Source organism: Centroberyx affinis, unplaced genomic scaffold (genome assembly GCF_046629955.1).
Source record: "Centroberyx affinis isolate AG114_WGS23_722 - 3 ecotype Tasmania unplaced genomic scaffold, CSIRO-AGI_Caff_v1 ptg002914l_1, whole genome shotgun sequence".
Taxonomy (NCBI): domain Eukaryota; kingdom Metazoa; phylum Chordata; class Actinopteri; order Beryciformes; family Berycidae; genus Centroberyx; species Centroberyx affinis.
The window spans coordinates 125,974-153,801 of NW_027281037.1; the positions used below are offsets into that span (position 1 = coordinate 125,974).

At 46.8% G+C, this 27,828-nt stretch overlaps 2 protein-coding genes across 2 annotated transcripts; both read right to left on the reverse strand.

Moving 5' to 3' along the window:
• Positions 1-3,898: 3,898 nt before the first annotated feature.
• Positions 3,899-6,177, reverse strand: LOC139658460 (trace amine-associated receptor 13c-like). The gene is made up of 2 exons (XM_071536595.1): positions 6,005-6,177; positions 3,899-4,709 (listed from the first exon to the last, which is right to left on the reverse strand). The coding sequence occupies exons 1-2, from the start codon at positions 6,175-6,177 to the stop codon at positions 3,899-3,901; spliced, it is 984 nt and encodes a 327-aa protein (XP_071392696.1).
• Positions 6,178-11,349: 5,172 nt separating this feature from the next.
• Positions 11,350-16,412, reverse strand: LOC139658459 (trace amine-associated receptor 13c-like). The gene is made up of 3 exons (XM_071536594.1): positions 16,240-16,412; positions 14,300-15,103; positions 11,350-11,374 (listed from the first exon to the last, which is right to left on the reverse strand). Exons 1-3 carry the CDS (start codon positions 16,410-16,412, stop codon positions 11,350-11,352), a joined length of 1,002 nt encoding a protein of 333 aa, XP_071392695.1.
• Positions 16,413-27,828: the final 11,416 nt, after the last annotated feature.

The window sequence follows — 27,828 nt, forward strand, 5'->3', positions numbered from 1 at the left end:
GGATGGGCTGCAGCAATCCTCAGTTCCTGCCAAGCAACAGCAATCCCCTGTTCTGCCTGAGCTGCGGCGGTCCTCTGTTCATGTGCCACGAAAGCTCCCCGTCCCTCAGCTGCAGTGGTCTCTTCTTCTTGCACCTCGTAAGCTCCCTGTCCCTGCTGAGCTGCTGCAATCTCCTGTCCCTGCTGAGATGCAGCAATCTCCTGTCCCTGCTGAGCTGCAGCAACCTCCTGTCCCTGCTCACCCGCAGCAGTCCCCTGTTCTTGCAGAGCCACAGCAGTCTCCTGTTCCTGCTGAGCTGCACCAATCCCGTGTTCCTGCTTAGCCGCAGCAGTCTCCTGTTCCTGTGGAGTTGCAGCAGTTTCCTGTTCCTGCTGAGTTGCAGCAATCCCCTGTTCCTGCTGAGCTGCAAAAGCCTTCTGTTCCTGAGCTGCAGCCATCTCCTGTCCCTGCTGAGCTGCAGCAACCTCCTGTCGCTGCTGAGCTACAGCAACCTCCTGTCCCTGCTGGGCTGCAGCAACCTCCTGTCCCCGCTGAGCTGCCGCAACCTCCTGTCGCTGCTGAGCTACAGCAACCTCCTGTCCCTGCTGGGCTGCAGCAACCTCTTGTCCCCGCTGAGCTGCCGCAGTGCCCAGTTCCTGCTGAGCTGCAGCTATCCCCTGTTCCTGCGGAGCTGCAGCAATCTCCTATCCCTGCTGTGCTGCAGCAGTCCCCTCTTTCTGCAGAGCTGCAGCAATCTCCTGTTCCTGTAGAGCTGCAGCAATCTCCTGTTCCTGCTGAGCTGCAGCAGTCTTCTGTTCCTGATTCCAAAAGTCCCCCCACCCTGATTCGCAGCAGTCCCCTGTTCCTGCTGAGCTGTTCTTGTCCCCAGTCCCCTGTTCCTGCTGACCTGTTCTTTTGCTGCAGCAATCTAATGAGTCCTTAGTTCCTGTTCTGCTGCAGTCTCCTTTGGCTCTGTTTCAGCAACCCCCTGTTTCCCTGGCCTCACCGGCTCGCCTGCCGGGCTCCCAGCTGACATAGCCAGTCCACCAGTATGGTTGTCCTCCACCCTGTCCTCCAGAGCTGCTCTGCCACTCTGGTCATCCTCATGCCCATCCTCCAGAGCTGCTCTGCCACTGTGGTCATCCGCCTGAGGTTTCCTGCTCGGCCTCTGTCCTGCCTCCAGGCCATCCGCCTGAGGCTTCCTGCTCTGCCTCTGTCCTGCCTCCAGGCCATCCGCCTGAGGCTTCCTGCTCAGCCTCTGTCCTGCTTCCAGGCTGTCTGCCTGAGATTTCCCGCTCCGCCCCTGTCCAGCCCCCGGGCCACTTTCGTCCGTTGTGGATTTCTCTGTGTGTCTCTCCGCCTGCCCACGCCTCTCCAGCCAGTCAGTTCATCTGCTTGTCCGCTTTCCTGCCTACTCATCTGCTTGTCTACTAACCTGCCTATTAGTTCATCTGCTTGCCTGCCTGCTCATCTGCTCGTCTACCTGTCAGCCAGCTCGATCCGGATCATCTACACCACTCCACCTCGCTGCCTTCGTCTCATTCCCCCCCAAACCAACCACCCACCTTCCAATAAACCTTTTTCCTTGTCCATCCATCTTGTGTCTGTGTCTGTATTTGGGTCCAAGAAAACAAACCTTAACACCACCTATCAATAGAATGAGGGGCGTGAACCAACGCTACACACTAAGTGTTAATACATGAGTGACATATCACTGACCGACGCTGGTCCCCATTGTGCCCCAGCACCATAGACTCTAGCCCACCAATTCTATTTTGCATAGGCTTCGCCTTCTAACAGCTTAACTATTGGTTTAACCATGGCGTGCTAGCACGCTTGCTAAACTTTTTTCATCTACGCTCTCGTCCAATCAGGATGAGGGCCAGTGGGCGACCCTCCTATATAAAGCCTACACACCCACTGCTCTGCTCCCATTTTTATTCAGCTCGACTGAATTCAACTACGCTAACTACTGCTACTACTACGACTTCGAAATGAGTGAGGCTTCAGCTCCAGCTCATCACTGCCCTTCCTGTCCTGGCTACCTCGCCAGGCATGACACCCACACTCGGTGCTTCGAGTGTCTGGACGAGCAGCACGTACGCTAATGTAAATATGAATGATTTAAATTTACATGTAAAGCAGCTTCCCCTGCTTTGAAATTACACAGGGAATAGAGGACCTGAGGTCTATCTTTGGCTCATATACAACAAGCATATCTCTGATTTAAACTGGTGCAAGGCCACTGAGTGCTTTATAAAAAATAATCATCTTATACAGCACTTTTCAAAACAAAGTTACAGTGTGCTTCACAAACAAAATAAAGTCACAAAGTGCTTCACAATCAAGAGAGATAAAAGAACAGGACAGATCAGTGAGGAATCAGCAGTGTTGGGAATAACACCACTTTTGGCAGTAACTAGTAATGTAACAAATTACTTTTTCAAATTAATAACGCAATTACAGTTACTGAAATTTAAATGGGCTCATTACTCGTTATTGGATTATCCGGTTTATGATCATCCGACTTCACGGTAGTGCAAGTGAATGAAAAGACTACCGACCTCCCTGGAGACTTTATTTCTCAAAAACTAGCGACTAGCGACAAATCTGCCGACTTTTTCATGGGAAGCAATGTTAATGTGTTGAATCCCAAAGCATTTGGCAATAAATTGGTTTGGCTGATGCCGGTTTTCTCTACTTGCTTGTCTAACCCAGAGAGTCTGATGATCACAGCGCTTCCCACAGCAGGGGCTGTAGGATATGGTCCACTTGTAATTGTTACAGGCGTACGCTGAAACTGGCCCGGGTGGGCGGAGTCAGCGCTTATATTAAAACGGGCTACTCCGCAGCGTGCATAACAAGTGCAGCATTATATATTGATATGCAAATTATCGTATGACATCATCTGGCGACTTCTAGCGACTTTCTGAGCAGCCAATAGCTACTTTCCTTGGAAAAGAGTTGGCAACACTGCTACCGGTCCAGTAACTTAGCCCACACAGTGTCCTAATGCTTGATTTGAAGGCCTGTCGAGGCTACAATAAATACGCCTATCAAAACATATCTATTGTGTTTTATTTGTTCCACTACTTACTTTTCATCATAGTGATAATGGGTACAATGATTGATCAAATTTGACAGTTGTCTTGTCCCACACTGTGCCACAGCAACACTAAAATAATATAGCTATGTGTAATAAGAGAATTGAAGCAGACATTTAAAAGTAACGCAAAAGTTACTTTCCCTACTAATTACTTTTATTATGCAGTAATTGGAAAAGTAATTCAATTACTTTTTGAGAGAAGTAACTAGTAACTGTAACTAATTACTAATTTTCAGTAACTTGCCCAACACTGGGAATCAGTGAGGTAAAAGTAATAAAAATGAAAATAAAACACTAAAAAGCAAAAGGTAAGGTAAACAGATCCAGCCATAGTTATAACAACAAATGGAATAAAATAACAGGCCAGGCAACAGGGTTGAGAAGCCACATTAGTTAGTTTGCTTAGTGAGACTAGTTAAAGGGCCATTACAGAAATCTGTCTGCTTGTAATGAAGGCATATACTAGTTTCTCAGAGTCTGCTTGAGATATAAAGCCTCTTATATTTTATGTTCTTATGTTTTTCAGATGGTAAAAAATGACTTTGTGCCATGATTAACATGACTGTGAAAATATAGGTCAGCATTAAGATTTCTAGCTTGGCGTTTGCTCCTCAAAGACAGGGAATTTAAGTGTGCTATGATCAGTACAGATTTCTATCACATACAGAATATGCAAAAAACAAAACAAAACTGGGGCATATTGTTTACTTTGTCCACATGTTTGGCCTGTTGAATTCATTGACTCAACAACAGCATGAGCAAATACGTTTCTCTCTTGACAGAAAAAGTCTGATTTCACTCCACATCCTCTCTCTACAGTATGTTGGCCTCGCAGGAGTGAGGCTGCAGTATCTGAAGTGTAACAATGTGTTTAATAGCTTTTCTGAACCAGGGGTAGAAAAAGGCATAGATCACAGGATTTAAACAGGAGTTAACATAGAACAGACAGTCAACTAATACCACAGATGAAGCACTGACAAAGGTGTTCTGGCCTGCCAGAGAGAGACAGTAATATGGAGAGAAACATATTAGAAACACAGCTATGACAATACCAAGAGTCCTGGCTGCTTTCCTCTCAGATTTCTTAGCAGTCACTGAAACCCGGAGTGTGACAGCTGCAATGTGGGACCGCATGGCACGAGCCTGAGACACAGCCACCACAAATACTCTCATATACAGAACTATGATGACAGTAATGGGAACGATAAAGGAAAAAACAAGGTCAACAGCTTCTGCAGTGTATCCGATGACAGCCACACACTCTCCAACGCAGGAATTATACCTGCCCGGGTGTGTTAGGTGATCCATTAGAATCAGGCTGCTATACAAAAAAGCACAGCCCCAACACAGAAAAACACAGATTTTAACTCTTCCAGGAGTGACTTTGGTGGGGTAACACAGAGGGTCACAAATGGCCACATAGCGGTCAACTGATATGAGCACCATGTTTCCTACTGAGACAGAGACGATGGTGAAGAGGTCCAAGTAAGCCACAGTACACATGATGTCACCGATCAACCAGCAGGTCTCTTTGATGAGGATTTCACCCGGGAGTTGGAGGCCTGTGAGGAGGTCCGAGATAGCCAGGGACAGGAGGAGGATGTTGGTGGGGGTGTGGAGCTGCCTGGAGTGAAACAGGAGCATACTGATACTACAAAAATATTTGTAGGATCAGAAGTATATTTTAATCTCTAGATGCAGTTATCTGTTACGGACACGGGAGGGACCCAAACGCAGGACTCGGACAGAATGGTGTCGGTAAGGAAAAAGGTTTTATTGTAAAAGGAGGATCTGGATGAGGGGCTGATGGCAGGGAACGGGAATCCGGTGGCAGCAGGGGGGAGTGATGGTAAGGAGGAGCGGGGCTTGGCGTGAGCGTGGAATGAGGGGAAGCATGGCAGGCAGGGGGTAGCTTGGAGGGTAGGAGGTGGCTGGCAGGGAGGCAGGGAGACAAGCAGGAAGACAGGCAGGAAGACAGGCAGGCTGGTTAGAACATGAAACACGAAGCGACAAAATCACGAGGGGTTCATTTCAAGTCTCTTATTTGACATTTTCTCGCTCCTCGCTTGAACCGGAAGTCGTTCTGGTCCGCCATTTTGAAGGTCGTCCCAGAGCTCTTATTTCTGCTCCGTGGAGCGAGGATCGAGGAGCGAGTGGGGAACTCTGAGGAGCTATGAGCGAGGAGACATGAGAGCAGCCTTCCCGGAAGACTTTCAGCTGAACGCCATGATGTTAATTACGTCATGACGTCGCTTCACATGACACTTCAGAGGAAAGGACTTCTAATTTCTCTAAAAACATATTTCCTTGTTTCCTCTCCTTGCATGGTTTCCTTGCATCTCTCCATGCATCCTCGGTGGGAGGGACTAAGACGCAAGGAAAAGACGTAAGTGAGGGAAGCGTGGATGCAATTTAAGAGACTTGGGATGCACCCTAGGAGTTCAAACTAAGTTGGCCTGGAAGCGTATCTACCACTGAGGTTGAAACAACAATCTGACAATCTCGCAGATGAGCTGATGAGAGGCAGGTGAGCAGACTGGGAGAGGTGATGAGCCGATTGCAGACAGGTGTGCGGGATGAGCAGAGCAGGGAGCCAGGAGAACGAGGAAGGGAGACCACGCCCACGCCAATACACACACAAACAAAACATAGACAGAGAGAGAGACAGACAGACAGGGGAGCACTGGGAACACAGGGAAGGGGAAACACAAGGAAACATTAGGGAATCTTCTGGGGGTACGGCCATGGCCGTAACATTATCAAGCATTCTAAAAAAATACAAAAGCATTATTATGCAACTTGTTTCTTCTCACTAAAGTCCAAGATGTAAGAATATTTATGTTCTAGTCCAACAACCATTTCTTTATATATATGTCTACAATTTTAATAAAGAATTGTATTGATAAAATCTATGGCTGCCTGTAGTGGGAGATGGAGATGATGACCAGCAGGTTCAGAACCACAGCGATCAGAGAGACAGAGGACAACAGAATATAGAGGAGTATGGCTTCGGAGGGAGGATGCATCGGCTTCCTACAGGAGGTGTTGAGGAGGTGTGGAAAGCAGAGTTCAGCTCCTGCTAGGGTCTCCATCGTCAGAGAGAGAGGAGGAGAGGAGAAGCTGCTGAGGTCTGGCAACTTTCTGACCAAAGCTCTCTATCACACATCTGATTTATCTCTCTCTCCCCCCTCTCTCTCTCATTGTTTAATTCGTGGAGACTGATGTCCCTCCTCCTGCCCTCGCTATCTGCGTCATCCTCATCACCTCCATCTTCATCACCCTCTATGCTGCCCTGTCTCTCTTCTTCCTCACCTCCCTACTCACCCCTTGTCTCCTTTCCTCTCTCCTCCTCCCTTCCTAATCCCTCCTCCCTCCCTACTCATGCTTTCGCTCTTCCATTTCACCCTCCCCTCCCGTTTTCTCTCTAATTCCTCCTCACCTCCTCACCTAATTTCCCCCCCCTCCCTCTCAAACTCTGATGTAACAGGTTGTTTTCATACTAATGTGGCTAGCAAAAAGCCTCTCCTCTCCGGAAAATATACCTGTGCAGTGGACTTGGGAGAATACGGATGAGGATTAGGGCCACATGTGAAACATTTATTTGAGTTCTGAGATTAATCTCAAAATTATGAGAATGAACTCAGAATTCTGAGTTTTAATTCAGACTTCTGATAATAAAGTCAGAATTCTGAGTTTAAAGTCAGAGTAATTTTATGGTCATTTTTGCCCTTTTTGGAACTGTAAAGAATAAAGCCCTGGCAGAAGGCTGACATGTTAGCTAACTCACTGTGTGTCATGTGGATATATCAGCTTAACCGGTTTTAACACATGACATGAGGGTGAGCAGATAACGAGCAGATTTTAATGACTGATTTTTGGGTGAACTATTCCCTTAAGATAGTCCTTGATTTTTTCCCAGAAATAGGCTTCATGTAGGACTATTCTAAATTAAATCGTTTTGCTTTAGTTGGTTTGGGTTAGTGCCATTGATTGGTTCTTCTTAGCGGCCTTAAGAAAGAAATATTGAAATTCTCTGATTTCATATTTAGAGTGAATATCGGCCAATTTCGTTTGCGGGCCGATCGATCAGTGCATCCCTAGAACACAGTGTCATGGTCCCAGCCTAGCCCTTGTGTTTTCCTTATGTTTCCCTTTCCCTGTGTTCCCAGTGCTCCCCTGTCTGTCTCTCTCTGGCTGCGGTCGAATAGTCAAAAAAATACCTCCTAACTCCTATTCCTAACCACTTTTCCTTGACCTTGTTGGAAAACGTCATGAGGTCAAGGAAAGATGTGAAGGAGAATTCATAAGGGCTTAGGAAAAGACAACCGCGGTGCTAAGAGAATCCGACTGCACTTACACTAGACTACGTAAGTATGTGACGGCAGATGTTAATGACTTGGGTCTGCTGTGGTGAAACCACAATGTCCCAAAGATGGACTACTAAAAGCGCATCTTGGATACTTCGCCCCGTGCGTTGTTACCGTGTTGTTTCATGCAGGCTATATAAACATGGACAACCTGGTGAAAAATATTACTAAAAATATTACCAAGGTTGGAATTGAAATAAAAAATGAATATAGGCTACCAGTCACAAAAGTGAAAGGAAATGGTTGTCACATTGAGAATGGTTGCTCACGCTCACCCTCCTGTCCACTCATATTTATCGACATGAATCCCAATTAGTTTGATTGTATGAAAATAATTGTTAAATTCATGCAAGATAGGCATTACATGTTAGGCCTACAAATCTACTGTACATATCATCATTCTTAAGTTTCAGACATGTTGAATTAAAAACATCATCTGGCTAAAAACGTCTCATATCCCTTTTTCTTGAAAGACAGACTTCTGTGTTATGGTTAATATGCTGATTAATCATCTAATTATAAGCCTATACATATTATAGCTTAAGAACCACCACACAACTCGGTAAACACCTTGAAATGTTGACTTGATTGTGCTTTGAAGTTGTTCTGGCTGATACAGGCCTTCATTACAGTAAGGCAAGGGTTTCAACATCTGTGACTGAATGATATTCCGAAAGGCTGGCAATACAACAACGCTCAGAAGGAAGAAATAACTAATGCAAACTGAGCATAGATTACGCTACAACGTTAACTTCACTTTGATCATTTTACAACAGTAGCGTAACGTTCATAGTTCGCCTATGGGTTTAACATATTGTTCAAAGCATACAAGCATATTAGCAAGTTATGGCATAAGATGGAAAATGCTTAATAACTTTAATTAATTAATTTAACGCTGTATTGAATTCAGATCTTGACCGCTCTTCTATTTCATCCTCCCATAAGCCCTTCCACTCCTCATCTACAAGTAAACAATATATGTCGGAATGTGGACTGACGGATATCTGGAGACTTCACAACCCAGACAATAGAGAATATTCCTACTACTCCCCACATCACAAAACATACTCCCGCATTGACTATTTTCTGATCAATAACTCACTCACGCATAGAGTAATAAGATCCAACATCCACAGTATTATTATATCAGACCATGCTCCCATCACCCTCAAATTACTAACAGGAATTCACCCACATCCCCCACCTTGATGGCGCTTTAACACCTCACTCCTAAAAGACCCAGATTTGATCAAATACTTTGAACAAGAATGGGCATCCTTTCTAGAAACCAACAGCAACCCCGATATAACCGCAAGCACTCTCTGGGAAACAGCAAAAGCAGTTCTAAGAGGTAGAATAATAGCATATTCCACAAAAAAAAAAAAAAACGAAACCACAAGAGAACTTTTTTTACAGCAGGAGGTGAAGAGACTGGACATCCTGGCCTCTCAAATGCCTACAAACACAATCAACAAAGAATTACTCAAAACCAAACACTAACTCAATAGTCTTCTTAACAAAAAAACAGAATACGACCTTCTTAGACTCCGTCAACAACATTTTGAATTTGGCAGTAAAAGAGGTAAACTACTGGCTAATCAATTGAAACAACAAACTGAAAAATGTAACATCACATCAATAGAAGATATCTCCGGAAAGACTACATAAGACCACACTGCAATAAATGAAACATTCAGACATTACTACTCCAAACTATACACCCCAGACCATGACACCACATCTACAGAAGCCGATGCTTTTCTGAGGAATGTTTCCCTCCCGAAACTTTCCACAACCCAAGCAGAGAACTTGGATAAACCACTCACTGCGGATGAACTGAGGAAAGCACTATTACTCATGCCCAACAACAAGTCCCCAGGTTTAGACGGATACCCAGCAGAATTTTATAAACATTTCTGGTCCCTTCTTTCACCCTTATTTCTCAAAATGATTTCTGAAATCCTCCACAGTTTTAAAATTCCCCACCACACGAACACTGCCCTGATCACACTTGTCTTTAAACCAAACAAAGACCCTACACAGTGCTATACCGCCCCCCATCTTTAATAAACACTGATGTTAAAATTATAAGCAAGGCTTTGGCATTAAGACTAGAATCTGTAATTTCATCATGTGTGCACCAGGATCAGACTGGCTTCATCAAAGGGAGACATTCCTCAGAAAACATGCAAAGATTATTTAACATAATACAGCTATATAAAACCAAAACTGATGCAGAGATCAAAAATCCTGCGATAACATTAACTCTGGATGCTGAAAAGGCGTTTGACAGGGTAGGCTGGCCATTTCTCTTCACCTCCCTTAACCATTTCGGCTTTGGCTCCTACTTCATCAACTGGATTAAGATCCTAACACACCTTCGGCATCTGTAATCACCAATGGACAAATATCTAAATCATTCAACCTAAACAGAGGTACTCGACAAGGATGCCTATTATCACCACTACTTTTTGCACTTTTCATAGAACCACTTGCCTCTGCCGTAAGACAGAATGACAGCATTTCAGGCATTAAAACCAATTCACACCATCACAAAATCAGTCTATATGCTGATGACAGCTTGTTATATCTAACAACTCCCTCAACCTCCCTTCCGTCAGTCCAAAAGCTGATTAACAGTTTTGGCAAGGTTTCTGGCTACTCCATCAACTGGTCTAAGTACGAAATTCTGCCTCTAAGTCACTTAGACTGGAATGCTGAGGTTGGGGACTTACCCTATAAGCACACAACTCAACCCATTAAATACCTCGGAATCCATGTTTCAACAAACCCAAATGATATATTCAAACTCAATTTTACTCCATTACTACACAACATCAAAGAAGACCTGGATAGATGGAATAAACTCCCACTCTTTTTAATTGGCTGCATTTCCACTGTTAAAATTAACATTCTCCCGAAAGTAAACTATCTATTTTCCATGACCCCTGTTATCCCACCCCTGGGCTGGTTCTCCTCTCTAAATTCAGCAGTCAATACATTTTACTGGAAAGGCAAAAGGCCCAGGATCAAAATAACTACACTCCAAAAACCCAAACAGTACGGCGGGCTAGATGCACCAAATTTTTACCATTACTTCCTCTCCCACCAGCTTATCCGACACTGGACAATCAAGTCCAATTCTGCTTGGCTCAATATTGAACGGATCATTTGTAAGGATCTCCCCATTCAGTATATTGCTTTCATAGATAAATCAGTCAAAACCCACAGCTGTTTCAAATTTAACACCATAAATACCACTCTCACTACCTGGTGGAAAGCAAACAACATACTCAACCTCAAACTATCTCCTTCTTTTCTCACCCCTATCTGGCATAACCAGCCTGGGGCACCTTTTCAGTGGCAGCTCTCTCATGACCTTTGACCTTCTTAAACAAACATACAACCTACCCCACCATTGTCACTACCAGTACATACAGTTGAAAGAGACCATAAAAAAGAAAATTGATATTCATAACTTCCACAACCTCACTCCTCCCTTACTACTAAAACTAATTTAAATTCATTCCAACCCAAAAAATTGCCATCACAGATATACAAACTCTTTTCACACCATGACAATACTGTTTCAATACCAATAGACAAATGGACATCAGACTTGAATATACATCAATCAGACATTAATTGGCAAACCATATTACTCAACACATTCTCCATGTCATCCAACAACATCAAAAATTCAGCTAATTCAATACAAGGTTCTACACAGAGCACACATCACCACTCACAAAATGTATCATATGGGCTTTACAGACAGCAACACCTGTACACACTGTCCAACTACAATAGACAACCACTTCTATGCATTCTGGCTCTGCACCACAGTTAGGCTATTTTGGTCTGAGGTCATGAGAGAGCTATCCGAGATCCTTAACCTCAGCATTCCCCTCTCCCCTTCCATCTCTCTGCTAGGCGACCTCTCCTCACTTACAATCCCACAACATCTCCAAACATTCATCTTAATTGCATTAACCGTGGCCAAGAAAACCATATTACTCAACTAGAAAGACAGAACAAAATTATCAATCAACCACTGGTTCAATCTGTTAACAGACCACTCAAACCTAGAAAAGCTCACCTCAACCCTAAAAGACAATATGACCCCATTCCATAAGACTTGGTTTCCTTTCCTGCAGTTCATTCAGAGCTGATTCCTCTCTACACCAACCCACTCAGATTTTTCCAACCCCAATACAATAACTCAATAACACAATGTGCATGCTCAACACTGCCCATGACGACTGGTCTCCCCCCTCCCTCCCCCACCGTTTGTCACGTCTTTGTGTTTTTGTTGTTGTTTTGTTAATACTTTTGTTATCCACCTGTGATGAAACACCTTGTGCTGTCTTGTAATGTACTGTAATTTGTCCTGTAATGTCCTGTAATTTGTTGATAAATAAAAAAAATAAAAATAAAAAAAAAAGGAAAATGCTTAATAAGCAACGGTAACTTGCATGATGATCTGCGTCCCTTGTCGGTCATGATCGTTTGTTTTCATGAACGGCCGGATGGTGCGTCGCTTGCTGCCAAGGAATTGTGGGACGGCATTATTTCCATTCCTTTCGTAAAGGATGGTCCTGTCATGGTTTCTGCCTGCCCTTGTGTTTGTGTTTCTCTGTGTTCCCTGCCTCCCTTGTGTCTCCACCTCCTGGTCTGTCTGTCAGTGTGTAGTGTGGGTGTGGCTCCCTCTCTCCCCAGCTCCTGCTTCACCTACACACCTGAGCCTCATCACTTAGCGTTTAGCTGGCAGCTGAGCTCACTCAGCTGCCATGATAAGAGCTGTTCTAAGGAAAGGTGCTTCAATGCTTCCTTACTTAGCTCCTTTAGCATAGGATACACTCGACCAACATCTTGTTTGTGTGTGGGCGTGGTCTCCCTTCCCTGTTCTGCTGGCTCCCAGCTCAGCTCGTTCTGCACACCAGTCGGCTATCTGCTCATCACCAGTTTTTCTCACCTGCCTCTCATCATTTCATCATCCCACAGTATATCTACCCCGGCTCTCCATCCACTCATCGCCAGATTGTTCTGCCTAAGTCATGGTAGACACTCTCTCGGTCACTCTGTATCTATCATATCAGAGTTTGTTCTTGTGTTCCTTCATGCCTGTCATCTCATCGTGTTTCTCCTGTGTCCAGGATTTGTCTGTCTCTCCGCCTGCTTGTCTACCTGCCAGCCTGTCAGCTCATCTGCTTCTACAACCGTGGACCATCACCCGCCTGCCTGTTTCCCTGCTCGTCTCCCTGCCTGCCCGCCTAAACCACCGTGGATCATCGCCCGTCTGCCTGTGTTCCCCTGTCTGCCTGCCACGCTTCCCGCGTGCCACATCAAGTCCTGCACCTTCCCTGCAAATAAACCTTTTTCCTTGCCAGCACCGCCTTGTCCGTGTCCTGCATTTGGGTCCTCATCACACCATCCCCAACACACAGGGGTTGATTTGGGAGGTAGAGGAACGATAGTTGCGCATTTGTGACTCTAGTTATATGATCACAGGCGGAGCCCTCTAACGGGCCTCTATTGGCTTAGGAGGCGAAGCTCAATTATTACATTTCAAACAAGTCACCACAATGTGCTTTGCAAACCAAAATTAATGAGTAAAATAAAGAAGAAATACACATTCAAGGCCTGCGAGGGCAATAACTAAATACATTTATAAACATATGTACAGTATACCAATACATCATCTTCACTAATACATGAAATGAGCATATATATATATATATACACACAAAAACAGCATCAACAAAAAAAGGGTTCATCAAAAGCTAATGTAAATATAAATTATTTCAATTTACTTGTAAAGCAGCTTCCCCTACTTTGAACTTACACAGGGAATAGATGACCCAAGGTCTATCTTTGGCTCATATACAACAAGCATATCTCTGATTGAAACTGGTGCAAGGCCATTGAGTGCTTTATAAGAATAATCATCTTTATTTATATAGCACTTTTAAAAACAAAGTTACAAAGTGCTTCACAAACAAAATAATGTCACAAAGTGCTTCACAATCAAGAGAGAAAAGAACAAAGGACAGATCAGTGAGAAATCAGTGAGGTAAAAGTAATACAAAAATATATAATGAAAATAAAACACTAAAAAGCAAAAGGTAAGGTAAACGGATCCAGCCATATTTATAACAACAAATGGAATAAAATAACAGGCATGGCAACAGGGTTGAGAAGCGAATAGAAGCCACAGGTTACAAACAGGCCTAATGATAACAGTAAGTTTTAGGAAGAGATTTAAAAAATGATACTGACTCTGCCAGTCTGAGGTCCTCAGACTGCTTTATATCCAAGTAATATAACTTTAAAATCAATTCTAAAATGTATGGGGAGCCAGTGAAGGGATCTAAGAAGTGGTTTAATGTGATGAGTGGTATTTTGAATTAGTTAGTTAGTCTTCTTAGTGAGACCAGTTAAAGGGCCATTACAGAAATCTGTCTGCTTGTAATGAAGGCATACACTAGTTTCTCAGAGTCTGCTTGAGATATAAAGCCTCTTAAATTTTATGTTCTTATGTTCTTCAGATGGTAAAAAATGACTTTGTGACATGATTAACATGACTGTGAAAATATAGGTCAGCATTAAGATTTCTAGCTTGGCGTTTGCTCCTCAGAGACAGGGAATTTAAGTGTGCTATGATCAGTACAGATTTCTATCACATACAGAATATGCAAAAAAAAAAGAAACAAAAAAAAACTGGGGCATATTGTTTACTTTGTCTACATGTTTGGCCTGTTGAATTCATTGACTCAACAACAGAATGAGCAAATACATTTCTCTCTTGACAGAAAAAGTCTGATTTCACTCTACATCCTCTCTCTACAGTATGTTGGCCTCGCAGGAGTGAGGCTGCAGTATCTGAAGTGTAACAATGTGTTTAATAGCTTTTCTGAACCAGGGGTAGAAAAAGGCATAGATCACAGGATTTAAACAGGAGTTAACATAGAACAGACAGCCAACTAATACCGATGAAGCACTGACGAAGGTGTTCTGGCCTTCCAGAGAGAGACAGTAATATGGAGAGAAACATATTAGAAACACAGCTATGACAATACCAAGAGTCCTGGCTGCTTTCCTCTCAGATTTCTTAGCAGTCACTGAAACCCGGAGTGTGACAGCTGCAATGTGGGACCGCATGGCACGAGCCTGAGACACAGCCACCACAAATACTCTCATATACAGAACTATGATGACAGTAATGGGAACAATAAAGGAAAAAACAAAGTCAACAGCTTCTGCAGTGTATCCGATGACAGCCACACACTCTCCAACGCAGGAATTATACCTGCCCGGGTGTGTTAGGTGATCCATTAGAATCAGGCTGCTATACAAAAAAGCACAGCCCCAACACAGAAAAACACAGATTTTAACTCTTCCAGGAGTGACTTTGGTGGGGTAACACAGAGGGTCACAAATGGCCACATAGCGGTCGACTGATATGAGCACCATGTTTCCTACTGAGACAGAGATGATGGTGAAGAGGTCCAAGTGAGCCACAGTACACATGATGTCACCAATCAACCAGCAGGTCTCTTTGTTCAGGATTACACCCGGGAGGTGGAGGCCCGTGAGGAGGTCCGAGATAGCCAGGGAGAGGAGGAGGATGTTGGTTGGGGTGTGGAGCTGCCTGGAGTGAAACAGGAGCATTACATTCAAAAATATTTGTAGTATCAGTAGTATATTTTATCACTAGATGCAGTTATCTGTTACGAACACGGGAGGGACCAAAACGCAGGACACGGACAGAGTGGTGTTGGTAAGGAAAAAGGTTTTATTGTAAAAGGAGGATCTGGATGAGGGGCTGATGGCAGGGAACGGGAATCCAGTGGCAGCAGGGGGGAGTGATGGTAAGGAGGAGCGGGGCTTGGCGTGAGCGTGGGATGAGGGGAAGTGTGGCAGACAGGGGAAACTTGGAGGCTAGGAGGTGGCTGGCAGGCAGGCAGGGAAACAAGCAGGAAGACAGGCAGGCGGGTGATGGTCCTGGGACATGAGAGAGGGTGGTTAGGAGCATGAAACACGAAGAGACAAAATCACTAGGAGGTCAGACTAAAGCTGGGGATACACCACACAACTTTTAAAATCCTAACAGATTATGAAAAGACTGGGTGTATACACTAACTGACTGGTTTCTGCAGATTTTTTATGACGACTGAAAAACTGGGGATCACACACTTTACGACTACGCCAGATGAGGGACCACACACTACTCGACTTGTCACTGCAACTGAACCAGACTTAACGCACCAAACTCACATGAAACCACGAGCTCTCACTGGTGTTACACTGAATTTGGTGACCCATCAGATTCTGTGACCTGCCCTGATATTCTTACCCTAGCCCTAACCATCTAACTCCTCATGCCTAAACCTAACCAACCTAGCTAACACTGCAGGTCACAGAATCTGATGGGTCACCAAATACGGTTGAACACCGGGAGCCAGGAGAACAAGGAAGGGAGACCACGCCCATGCCAATACACACACAAACAAAACATAGACAGAGAGAGAGACAGACAGACAGGGGAGCACTGGGAACACAGGGAAGGGGAAACACAAGGAAACACTAGGGAATCTTCTGGGGGTACGGCCTTGGCCGTAACATTATTAAGCATTCTAAAAAAATACAAAAGCATTATTATGCAACTTGTTTCTTCTCACTAAAGTCCAAGATGTAAGAATATTTATGTTCTAGTCCAACAACCATTTCTTTATATATATGTCTACAATTTTAATAAAGAATTGTATTGATAAAATCTATGGCTGCCTGTAGTGGGAGATGGAGATGATGACCAGCAGGTTCAGAACCACAGTGAGCAGAGAGACAGAGGACAACAGAATATTGAGGAGTATGGCATCGGAGGGAGGAAGCATCGGCTTCCTGCAGGAGGTGTTGAGGAGGTGTGGAAAGCAGAGTTCAGCTCCTGCTAGTGTCTCCATCGTCAGAGAGAGAGGAGGAGAGGAGAAGCTGCTGAGGTCTGGCAACTTTCTGACCAAAGCTCTCTATCACACATCTGATTTATCTCTCTCTCCCCTCCCTCTCTCTCTCATTGTCTAATTCGTGGAGACTGATGTCCCTCCTCCTTCCCTCGCTATCTGCATCATCCTCATCATCTCCATCTTCATCACCCACTATGCTGCCCTGTCTCTCTTCTTCCTCACCTCCCTGCTCACCTCTTGTCTCCTTTCCTCTCTCCTCCCTTCCTAATCCCTCCTCCCTCCTTACTCATGCTTTCGCTCTTCCATTTCACCCTCTCCTCCCGTTCTCTCTCTAATTCCTCCTCACCTCCTCACCTAATTTCCCCCCCCTCCCTCTCCAACTCTGACGTAACAGGTTGTTTTCATACTAATGTTGCTAGCAAAAAGCCTCTCCTCTCCGGAAAATAGACCTGTGTAGTGGACTTGGGAGAATACGGAAGAGGATTAGGGCCACATGTGAAACATTTATTTGAGTTCTGAGATTAATTTAAAAATTATGAGAATGAACTCAGAATTCTGAGTTTTAATTCAGACTTCTGATAATAAAGTCAGAATTCTGAGTTTAAAGTCAGAGTAATTTTATGGTAATTTTTGCCCTTTTTGGAACTGTTACCTAACTCACTGCGTGTCATGTGGATATATCAACTGGTTTTAACACATGACATGAGGGTGAGCAGATAATGACCAGATTTCAATGATTGATTTTTGGGTGAACTATTCCCTTAAGATAGTCCTTGATTTTTTTCCAGAAATAGGCTTCATGTAGGACTATTCTAAATTAAATCGTTTTGCTTTAGTTGGTTTGGGTTAGTGTCATTGATTGGTTCTTCTTATCGGCCTTAAGAAAGAAATATTGAAATTCTCTGATTTCATATTTAGAGTGAATATCGGCCGATTTCGCTGGCTGATCGATCAGTGCATCCCTAGAACACAGGGGTTAAATTGGGATTTGAGAGGTGGAGGAACGATAGTTACGCATTGTGACTCTAGTTCTATGATCACAGGTGGAGCCCTCTAACAGGCCTCTATTGGCTTAGCCACTCATCTAGTCACCTTACATGCTTAGCCAATCAGGATGAGCCTATTCAACCCTATGGGGCTATAACCCTATTGCTCTATAAATAGCGAGCAGCCCTCTGCTGTACATCCACTTAAGGCTTCAGCAACTCATCGAGCGGTAGGGTAACCCTAACCCTCTAACGGGACTCTATTGGCTTAGGAGGCGAAGCTCGATTACTTCACTCCCTGCCGTGACGATGACAACATGCCGTGCCATAGCATGAATTGACTGCAATATTGTGCTACAGGTCAGCCAGATATGGTCCCTTCCACTCCCACCTGTCATGGTCCCAGCCTAGCCCTTGTGTTTTCTTTGTGTTTCCCTTCAGCTCTGCCTTTAACACGATCATCCCGGCTCTGCTACAGGACAAGCTCTCCCAGCTGACTGTGCCTGACTCCACCTGCAGGTGGATCACAGACTTTCTGTCGGACAGAAAGTAGCACGTGAAGCTGGGAAAACATGTCTCTGACTCCCGGACCATCAGCACCGGTTCCCCCCAAGGCTGCGTTCTTTCCCCTCTACTCTTCTCCCTGTACACCAACAGCTGCACCTCTAGTCACCAGTCTGTCAAGCTCCTGGAGTTCGCGGACGACACCACCCTCATTGGGCTCATCTCTGGTGGGGATGAGTCAGCCTACAGGCAGGAGATTGACCGCATGGTGTCCTGGTGCGGACTGAACAACCTAGAGCTCAACGCTGTGAAGACAGTGGAGATGGTTGTGGACTACAGGAAGAACCCAGCCCCACTCACCCCCATCACCCTGAGAGACTCCCCAGTCGACACTGTGGAGTCCTTCCGCTTCCTGGGCTCCATCATCACCCAGGACCTCAAGTGGGAGCTGAACATCAGCTCCCTCACCAAAAAAGCACAGCAGAGGATGTACTGCCTGCGGCAGCTGAGGAAGTTCAACCTGCCGAAGACGATGATGGTGCACTTCTACACCTCCATCATTGAGTCCATCCTCACCTCCTCCATCACCATCTGGTGACCAGCTGCTGCCACTGCCAAGGACAAGGGCAGACTGCAGCGTATCATTCGCTCTGCTGAGAAGGTGATTGGCTGCAATCTACCTTCCCTCCAGGACCTGTACGCCTCCAGGACCCTGAGGCGAGCAATAAAGATTGTGGCCGACCCCTCTCACCCTGGACACAAACTATTTGAAACACTCCCCTCTGGTAGGAGGCTGCGGTCCATCAGGACCAAAACCTCACGCCACAAGAACAGTTTCTTCCCGTCTGCAGCTGGCCTCATCAACAAGGCCCGGGACCCCCACTGACACAGTCCCTTATCCCCCCCCCCCCATACCTTTGCACATTCTTTGGAAAAAATTTTGCACATACCTGTACAAACTGTACATTTCATTCACTTGAAAAAAAACAAAACAGTTATATTGTTATATTGCACATATATATTTGTATATATTTTTATTTCTTATTTCTTATTATATTTTTTATTATATTTTTAATTGTATTATTATTATTTTTATTTTATTTTATTTTATTATTTTTATGTTTATTGTATGCACCTCCATGCCAAAGCAAATTCCTTGTACTGTGAAAACTTACTTGGCAATAAACTTTATTCTGATTCTGATTTCTCTGTGTTCCCAGCGCTCCCCTGTCTGTCTCTCTGTCTGTCTTGTTTGTGTGGGCGTGGTCTCCCTTCGTTCTCCTGGCTTCCAGCTCATCCTACACACCTAGCTGCAATCAGCTCATCTCCAGTCTGCTCACCCATCATCTCATCAGCCCACAGTATATCATCCCTGGCTTTCCATCCACTCACCGCCAGATTGTTCCCCCTAACTTGTGGATTTCTCTGTGTGTCTCTCTGTCTGCCCACACCTCTTCAGCCAGCCTGTCAGCTCATCTGCTTGTCCGCCTGCGTGCCTACTCATCTGCTTGTCTACCAGCCAGCCTGTCAGCTCATCTGCTTGTCTACTAGCCTGCCTGTTAGTTCATCTGCTTGTCTGCCTGCTCATCTGCTCGTCTGCCCGTCAGCCAGCTCGGTCCGGATCATCTACACCACTCTACCTCGCTGCCTTCGTCTCATTCCCCCCAAACCAACCACCCACCTTCCAATAAACCTTTTTCCTTTTACATCCACCTTGTGTATGTGTCTGCATTTGGGTCCAAGAAAACAAACCTTAACAAAACAATATGGCCACAATGGACCCAGCAGACACTGACACTCTCCGCGAGAGACCGTGGTCATTTACCTCCAGGGCTCCCCAGCGCACTCAAGCCCCAACCCTCTCGTGTCCCGGCAGTGGAAGAAAGCTCCAGGGGGTTTCAGCCCTTTTCCCTGCCTGCTTGTCTGTCTCTCCTGCGCTCTTAGTCCCCAGTGCACTCAAGCCCCAACCCTCTCGTGTCCCGGCAGTGGAAGAAAGCTCTGGGGCATTTCAGCCCCTTTCCCTGTCTGCATACCTTGCCCGTTTAGCAGCCTTGTGTGCTGGGTCTGCTAGTCTCCAGCCTGTCTCCCAGTCTGCTAGCCTTAGACCTCCTAGCCTTCAGCCTGCCTCCCAGTTTGCTAACTTTGGGCCTGCTAGCCACCAGCCTGTCTCCCAGTCTGCTAGCCTTGGACCTGCTAGCCTTCAGCCTGCACTCCAGTCGGTTAAGCTCGGGTTCTTGAGCCTACAGCCCTCCTGTCCTGAGCCGGTTAGCCCGCTCCCTGCCCGTCTTGTTCCTACCTGTCCTGGCCCGGCATTTCCTGAACCCCAGGAGTCTACTGTGGAGCAGCTGAGGAGCCACCATGACGTCCAGCGGTCACCTTATGAAGGGACTCACCTAGCCATTTCCACGGGGAACCGTGGAATCTCCAAAAGGAGGCGAGGTCCCCATGGCTCCCGACGCCATTGGCTTTCTCAACAGTCCAGCGCCTCAGAGTCTCTGTTCCCCAGTGCCTCAGAGTCTCCATTCCCCAGCACCTCAGAGTCTCCCTTCCCCAGTGCCTCAGAGTCTCTGTTCCCCATCACCTCAGAGTCTTCGCTCCCCAGGACCTCAGAGTCTCCGTTGCCAAGCGTCACAGAGTCTTCGCTCCCCAGCGTCTCAGAGTCTCCAGAGTTCCAACCTGTTCCAGATGGGCTGTAGCAATCCCCATTTCCTGCTGAGCAGCAGCAATCCCCTGTTCTTCCTGGGCAGTGGCAGTCCTCTGTTCCTGCACCACAAAAGCTCCCTGTCCCTAAGCTGCGGCGGTCTCCTGTTCTTGCACCACGAAAGCTCCCTGTCCCTGAGGTGAGGCGGTCTCCTGTTCCTGCACAGCATAAACGCCCTGTCCCTGCTGACCTGCTGCAATCTCCTGTCCCTGCTGAGATGTAGTAATCTCATGTCCCTGCTGAGCTGCAGCAACCTCCTGTCCCTGCTGAGCAATCTCCTGCCCCTGCTGAGCTGCAGCAGCCTCCTGTACCAGTGGAGCTGCAGCAGTCCCTTGTTCCTGGGGAGCTGCAGCAATCTCCTGTCCCTGCTGTGCTGCAGCAGTCACCTGTCCACGCTGAGCTGCAGCAATCTCCTGTCCCTGCTGAGCTGCAACAACCTCCTGTTCCCGCTGAGCTACAGCAATGTTCTGTCCCCGCTGAGCTGCAGCAACCTCTTGTCCATGCTGAGCTGCAGCAGTCTCCTGTTCCTGCTGAGCTCCAGCAATTTCCTGTCCCTCGCTGAGCTGCAGCAACCTCCTGTCCCCGCTGAGCTGCAGCAGTCCCCTGTTCCTGTGGAGCTACAGAATTCTCTTGTTTCTGTAGAGCTGCAGCAGTCCCTTGATCCTGCAGAGCTGCAGCAATCTCCTGTCCCTGCTGTGCTGCAGCAATCTCCTGCCCCCGCTGAGCTGCAGCAACCTCCTGCCCCCACTGAGCTGCCGCAATCTCCTGTCCCTGCTGAGCTGCAGCTATCACCCGCTGAGCTGCAGCAACCTCCTGCCCCCACTGAAATGCAGCAATCTCCTGTTCCTGCTGAGCTGCAGCAGTCTTCTGTTCCTGAGCTGCAAAATTCCCCTGAGCCTGTGCTGCAGCAATCCAATGATTCCTCAGTTCCTGTTCTGCTGTAGACTCCTTTGGCTGTGTTTCAGCAACCCCCATTTTCCTGGCCTCACTGGCTCACCTGCCGGGCTCCCAGCTGACACAGCCTGCTCTGCAGCCAGGTCCCGCATTCCAGTCTCCGGCCTCTGGTCCTGTACTCCAGTCTCTGTCCTCCGGACCTGCATTTAAGTCTCTGGCCTCCGGTCCAGCACTCCATTCTCCGGCCTTGGTCTTGCATTTCAATCTCCGGTCTACACCAGTGGCTCCAATAACACCAGTACAGTTCCTGCTCTCCTGCCACTGGCCTCCGGTCCCACATTCCTGCCACCGGTCTCCGGTCCTGCATTCCAGTCTCCGGTCCACACCAGTAACTCCAGTGTCTACCGTGTCTCCGGTGACTCCAGTAACTCCAGACGCCGGTTGCTTATCCAGCAGCCTGCCCCAACCTGCAGCCGGATCTTCTGGTGTCGGCTGCATTCCCTGACATCCAGCTGCGTCGCCGATCTCCAGAGCAGCCCAGCCTTCGTCGCCGACCTCAAGAGTGGCCCAGCCTACATCGCCGACCTCCAGAGCGGCCCAGCCTACGTCGACAGCCTCCAGGGCAGTCCCGCCTACATCGCTGGCCTTCAGAGCTGCTCCGCCACTTTGGTCGTCCTCCAGAGCTGCTCCCAGCCTAGCCCTTGTGTTTTCTTTGTGTTTCCCTTTCTCTGTGTTCCCAGTGCTCCCTTGTCTGTGTCTCTCTCTGTCTTGTTTGTGTGTGGGCGTGGTCTCCCCTCATTCTCCTGGCTCCCAGCTCGTCCTACACACCTGCCTGCAATCAGCTCATCTCCAGTCTGCTCACCTGCTTCCCATCATCTCATCAGCCCACAGTAAATCATCCCTGGCTTTCCATCCACTCACCGCCAGATTGTTCCGCCTAACTTGTGGATTTCTCTGTGTGTCTCTCTGCCTGCCCACGCCTCTCCAGCCAGCCTGTCAGCTCATCTGCTTGCCTGCCTGCCCATCTGCTTGTCTACTAGCCTGCCTGTTAGTTCATCTGCTTGCCTGCCTGCTCATCTGCTCATCTGCTCGTCTGCCCGTCAGCCAGCTCGGCCCGGATCATTTACACCACTCAATTTTGCTGCCTTCGTCTCATTTGGGTCCAAGAAAACAAACCTTAACACCACCTATCAATAGAGTGAGGGGCGTGAACCAATGCTACATACTAAGGGCATTTTCACACCTGTCCTTTTAGTCCGATTAAATCTGATTCTGGTTTGTTTTCCCCCTTGGTGCGATTTGTTTGGGCAGGTGTGAACACAGTAATCACACTTGGGTGCGGACCAAAACAACCGCACCGAGAGCCTTTAGAGGAGGTGGTCTTGGTCCGGTCCCAAACAAACTCTGGAGCGGTTTGTTTGTGGTGGGAACGTGATCCGACCTCAATCCGACCCAACTACCAGGTGTACTCAATTTACTCTGCAAGTTTGAGCTAAACGGCTCCTGTAGCTAGGTATAGCAGGTATAGCCAGGCATAGCCAGTATAGCATTTTCAAGACATTTTCCTCAAAGTGCATTTGGCATTCTGCTGGTACAGTTTTGCCTGGTATATTGCCCAGATAATTACAACAGTTATGAGCAAATGTCAACTCTGCCGTTGCTCCACGTTGCTTAGCAATGTGCACTAGTCCAGAACACAGGACCTTCTGCCTGTATTTACTTCCTTGCTCCCGCCCCAGACACATCTGACCAATAAGCGGAGTGAAAGTTCTCACGTGGTTTGTAGTGATGCATTTTGATTCGCTTGGATTTTTCTCTGTGTGAAAAGAAACCGAACCAAGGGGAAAAACGCTCAAGTTTACAAACTCATCAACTGATTCAGACCAGAGCAAACAAACTATAGGTGTGAAAATGCCCTAAGTGTTAATACATGAGTGACATACCACTGACCGACTGACTCGGGGCTGGTCCCCATTGTGCCCCAGCACCATAGACTCTAGCCCACCAGTTCTATTTCGCATAGGCTTCTAACAGCTTCGCTATTGGTTTACCCATGGCTTGCACGCTCTCGTCCAATCAGGATGAGGGCTGGTGGGCAACCCTCCTATATAAGGCCTACACGCCCACGGCTCTGCTCCCATTTTTATTCAGCTCGACTGAATTCAACTACGTTAACTACTACTACGACTTCAAAATGAGTGATGCTTCAGCTCCAGCTCATCGCTGCCCTTCCTTTCCTGGCCACCTCGCCGGGCACGACACCCACACTCGGTGGGTGTTGTGGGCGAGCAGCACGCACGCCCGGGTCTGAAAGCCTCTACCCCCTGCCAAAGCTGCGCCGGCCTACCTCAGCAGGAGAAGCGGGACCGTCTGGCCCATTTCCTGGTGGAGGAGGACGGCAAGCTGGGAGAGGAGATTCCTCTCCAGCAGGCCATCAAAGCTCTAGGTGTGGCGGACTCTGAGGAGGACTAGGATGGATCCTCTCTGTCCCCCACCACTTCACAGCCACTGTCTCCCTGCATCTCCGCCCCCCGGGTGGGGGAAGGAGATGGTGGAGACGGGGCACCAGTTTTTTCTGGTTACTAGCTGTTTGTGTATCCGGCATTCTAACTCCTCAAACGCACTGTATGAGTAACGGTGCGTGTAGTAGACCTGCAGAAGTGGACTGGAAGAGAATACAGCTAAGGACACTCTTTCCCTCCAAGAAGACGACGTAAGGATATGTTTCTTCAATCAAGTCGACCCCTGGCTGACATGCTTCGCTGTCTACGAGGAAAGCCGTGCTCCGTGCAAGGAGAGATAGCTGTTCCACCGACCCACCAGGGAGGACCCCACCGGATCGATAAGACGGACTGAAACACACATCAATCACTCAAGAGTGATTTCCCAAGTAAGAGGCTTCTGGTTCTGGGCAGAGACTAGAATAGGTGTGTTGAAATAAGCTTGACTGATCAGAAGCTATAATTCGGACCGCCACGTCCATATTATGCTGTGTGAAGATACCTCAATCATTATGCTTGCTGCTTGATTTGATTGTGTTAACGTGAAGCTGATTGTGTTCAATTGCATGTTGCTGAACGTGCATCTGTGTTAATAGCCACCGCATGGAGCCAATATACTGCATTTTACCAGTTCAAAGACCAGTAACCCGGTGTACCACCCTCAAGTCGTATCCCAAGTTCCTGTGTGGTAAAAGGCTATTGGTGTGTCTCTAGATGGCGAGTAGAATCTCTAGGTTTACCCTGAGTGCTCCCCTCTATTCTCTCTCCCTCCCTCTTACTAATTACCACATACACATACACACCCACATCTCATTAGACATTCATTGCTACCTAAGGATTAGATGGTGTTGGTTTAGCTGCCTAACTCCCACCCCATCTTGGTTCCAAAGCCCCCTTTGTTCAGCCTGTGCAGTCACGTCCGCCATCTTGTTCTCTCTCTCCCTCTCTCCCTCTCTCTCTCTCTCTCTCTCTCTCTCTCTCGTGAGACGTTCCACTCACGTGATCTCGTCTGCCATCTTGCTCTCTCTCTCTCGCGCGCGCAAGACGTCCTACTCACATGGTCAAGTCCGCCATCTTGCTCTCTCTCTCTCCCTCTCTCTCTCTTCTCTCCCTCCCCCACACGCAGACACACACATACACACATATCCATACGTGCCATATGCTGTTTGTGTCTTTATGCGTGCGTGCTTGCTTTAGACCTATAGTTATAGTTGTGTAATAGTTGTTGATTAACTGGAGTGTTATTGATTATTGATTTATATTGCTAAATTTAAATAAACTCTGTTATACTTTTAAGAGAACTTGTCTGTGATTTCTTGTGCATATGTGTTGTAATAACGGCTGGTTGTGAAGGCCTGTGTACGAATTGACCCTTCACTGTTCACTCATAAATGTACAGTGGTACTTAAACACTGTTATTTGGGGGCGAACAGCCATTTTGAGACTATATTAAAGGTCCGGTTATTGGTCCCTGATTTCAGGGTGGTGCCCCGTTAATATTGACTCCCGTCAATAATTGTATGAATATTAATAATTCCACGATTATTAGTTATTGATTGCTAATAACCAAACCTGCCCCTATCAAAGCCCAACAGTGTCATGAGTGTGACTTTTTGGCTGGTCTAGGTTTTGTATTTCTTTGTCTGTTTCCCTGTCTATTTCTCTTAGTTCTACGTGTACCTTGTTTCCTGTCTGCCTTAGCTGTGTCTAATGTGTAATCACCCCCCATGTGTATATTAGCCTTGTTCCCCAGTCAGTCTTCGTCAGTTCGTTGTTCTGTTACTTGTGTTCTGTTACTACTGTCTGTTTGTGTGAAGAGTTCTATTTTTTTGGTTTCCTGTGTCACCTGTTATATGTTCAGTAAACACCCAGTCTTGGGGTTTTGATCATCACCTGCCTCGCTGTCCTGCATTTGGGTCCTCACCAGACCTACCCATGACAGAATGAACCGACCAGCCTGGACCCAGCGGAGAGCACCCAGCTACCACACAGCCTACCTTCTCCAGGTGAGCCCTGCTTGTCTGTTTGACCTGTGCTCGCAACCCTACCCTCTCGTCCCGGCAGTGGAAGGAAGCTCCGGGGAGTTTCAGCCCCTTTCCCTGCCTGCTTCTGTCTTCCCAGCGTTCTCAAGCCTACCCTCTCGTGTCCCGGCAGTGGAATACAGCTCCGGGGGGTTTCAGCCCATTTCCCTGCCCATTTGTCTGTCTTCCCAGCGCTCTCAAGCCTACCCTCTCTTGTCCCGGCATTGGAAGAAAGCTCCGGGGGGTTTCAACCCCTTTCCCTGCCTGTCCGTCTGACCTCCCGTCTCGATCCCCAGCGCCCCTCTCGAGTCCCCCTTCCTCATGGACCTTGTGGGACGTCAAGAGCCGTCCCTAGAGGGGGGGGTACTGTCATGGTTGTGACTTTTTGGCTGGTCTAGGTTTTGTATTCCTTTGTCTGTTTCCCTGTCTAGTTCTCTTAGTTCTATGTGTACCTTGTTTCCTGTCTGCCCCAGCTGTGTCTAATTTGTAATCACCTCCCATGTGTATATTAGTCTTGTTCCCCAGTCAGTCTTCGTCGGTTCATTGTTCTGTTACTTGTGTTCTGTTACTACTGTCTGTTTGTGTGAAGAGTTCTAGTTTTTTGGTTTCCTGTGTCACCTGTTATATGTTCAGTAAACACCCAGTCTTGGGGTTTTGATCATCACCTGCCTCGCTGTCCTGCGTTTGGGTCCTCACCACACCTACCCGTGACAAACAGAGGTTACTCTCCCCAACGGTGTCACCCACTGAACCGCCTCCGTAACAGCCGTCTGGATTCCGACCAGTGCTGGTGTGCCCTATACGCAGACTACACAAGTTGCGTAGGGCCCCCACCTCATAGGACCTGTGGCTGCCCGTAAAAAAAAAAAAAAAATTGTTGACTGGAACTGTTATATAGTGTAAATTACAATAAATGCATTCACACATAGCATTTTTTGTGAGGAAAAAGCGCTGCCTGGAGCGCTTCTTGTGAGGAGAAATAAAAAGCAGATCACGACAACGTCATCTGACGTTAGCTGAGTTGCTGACTAGCTAACCAGCTGGTCAGCACTAATACAGTGTTGTGCAACAAACAAATGCTTACCAGATATTCCCAATACACATCTACACAAAACTCTAACTTAATTCGCACCTAGCAACAGCGCAAATATGGATACATTTGTTGTGCTCAGCTGAGGACTTTTGTCCAGACTGCTCTGAACTGCAAGAGAAGATGGAAGACCTCAAGAAAAGGCAGAAATCATATTGTTTTTTTTCAGCATCTTACAGTCTAGGAGGGCAATGCTATATGAGGATATAAGATATAGGAGTCTCTGGGTTACCAAAAATGGCTGAAGTCAAACAAATCTTTCATCGAATCCATCCTGATTCGGAGCAACCTCCTCTTATCCTCTTATTCTGGTTATACTCTCCCTGAGAGTATAACCAGAACTCTGACCGGAACTACACTCATATCCTTTCTGTTCCCATAGTTTAGAGCCTGGGGAGAGCACTTCCACTTGATGGAGTTGTTAGCAAGTTCCGAACACGAGGAGGAAATTCTCTCAGAAAAAACATTTCAATGACATGTATCTGTTCATGTTTCATCTCTCTATAGCCCAATGAGTCAGACCCATGGAATGCTATGCTAGCTACACCACCCGTAGGCCCTGACCATGGAAGTATTAGCCTATATTATTGTAATGAGGTGTGAGTAAGCCAAGTGTATGGGGGGCTTTTATTTTGAAATTCAGCTTCCATGCACAAGAAGCAGAAAATTGTCTGTCATCCTGAATACATTGTTGAGAGAGAGAGTCAAGACCCACACAC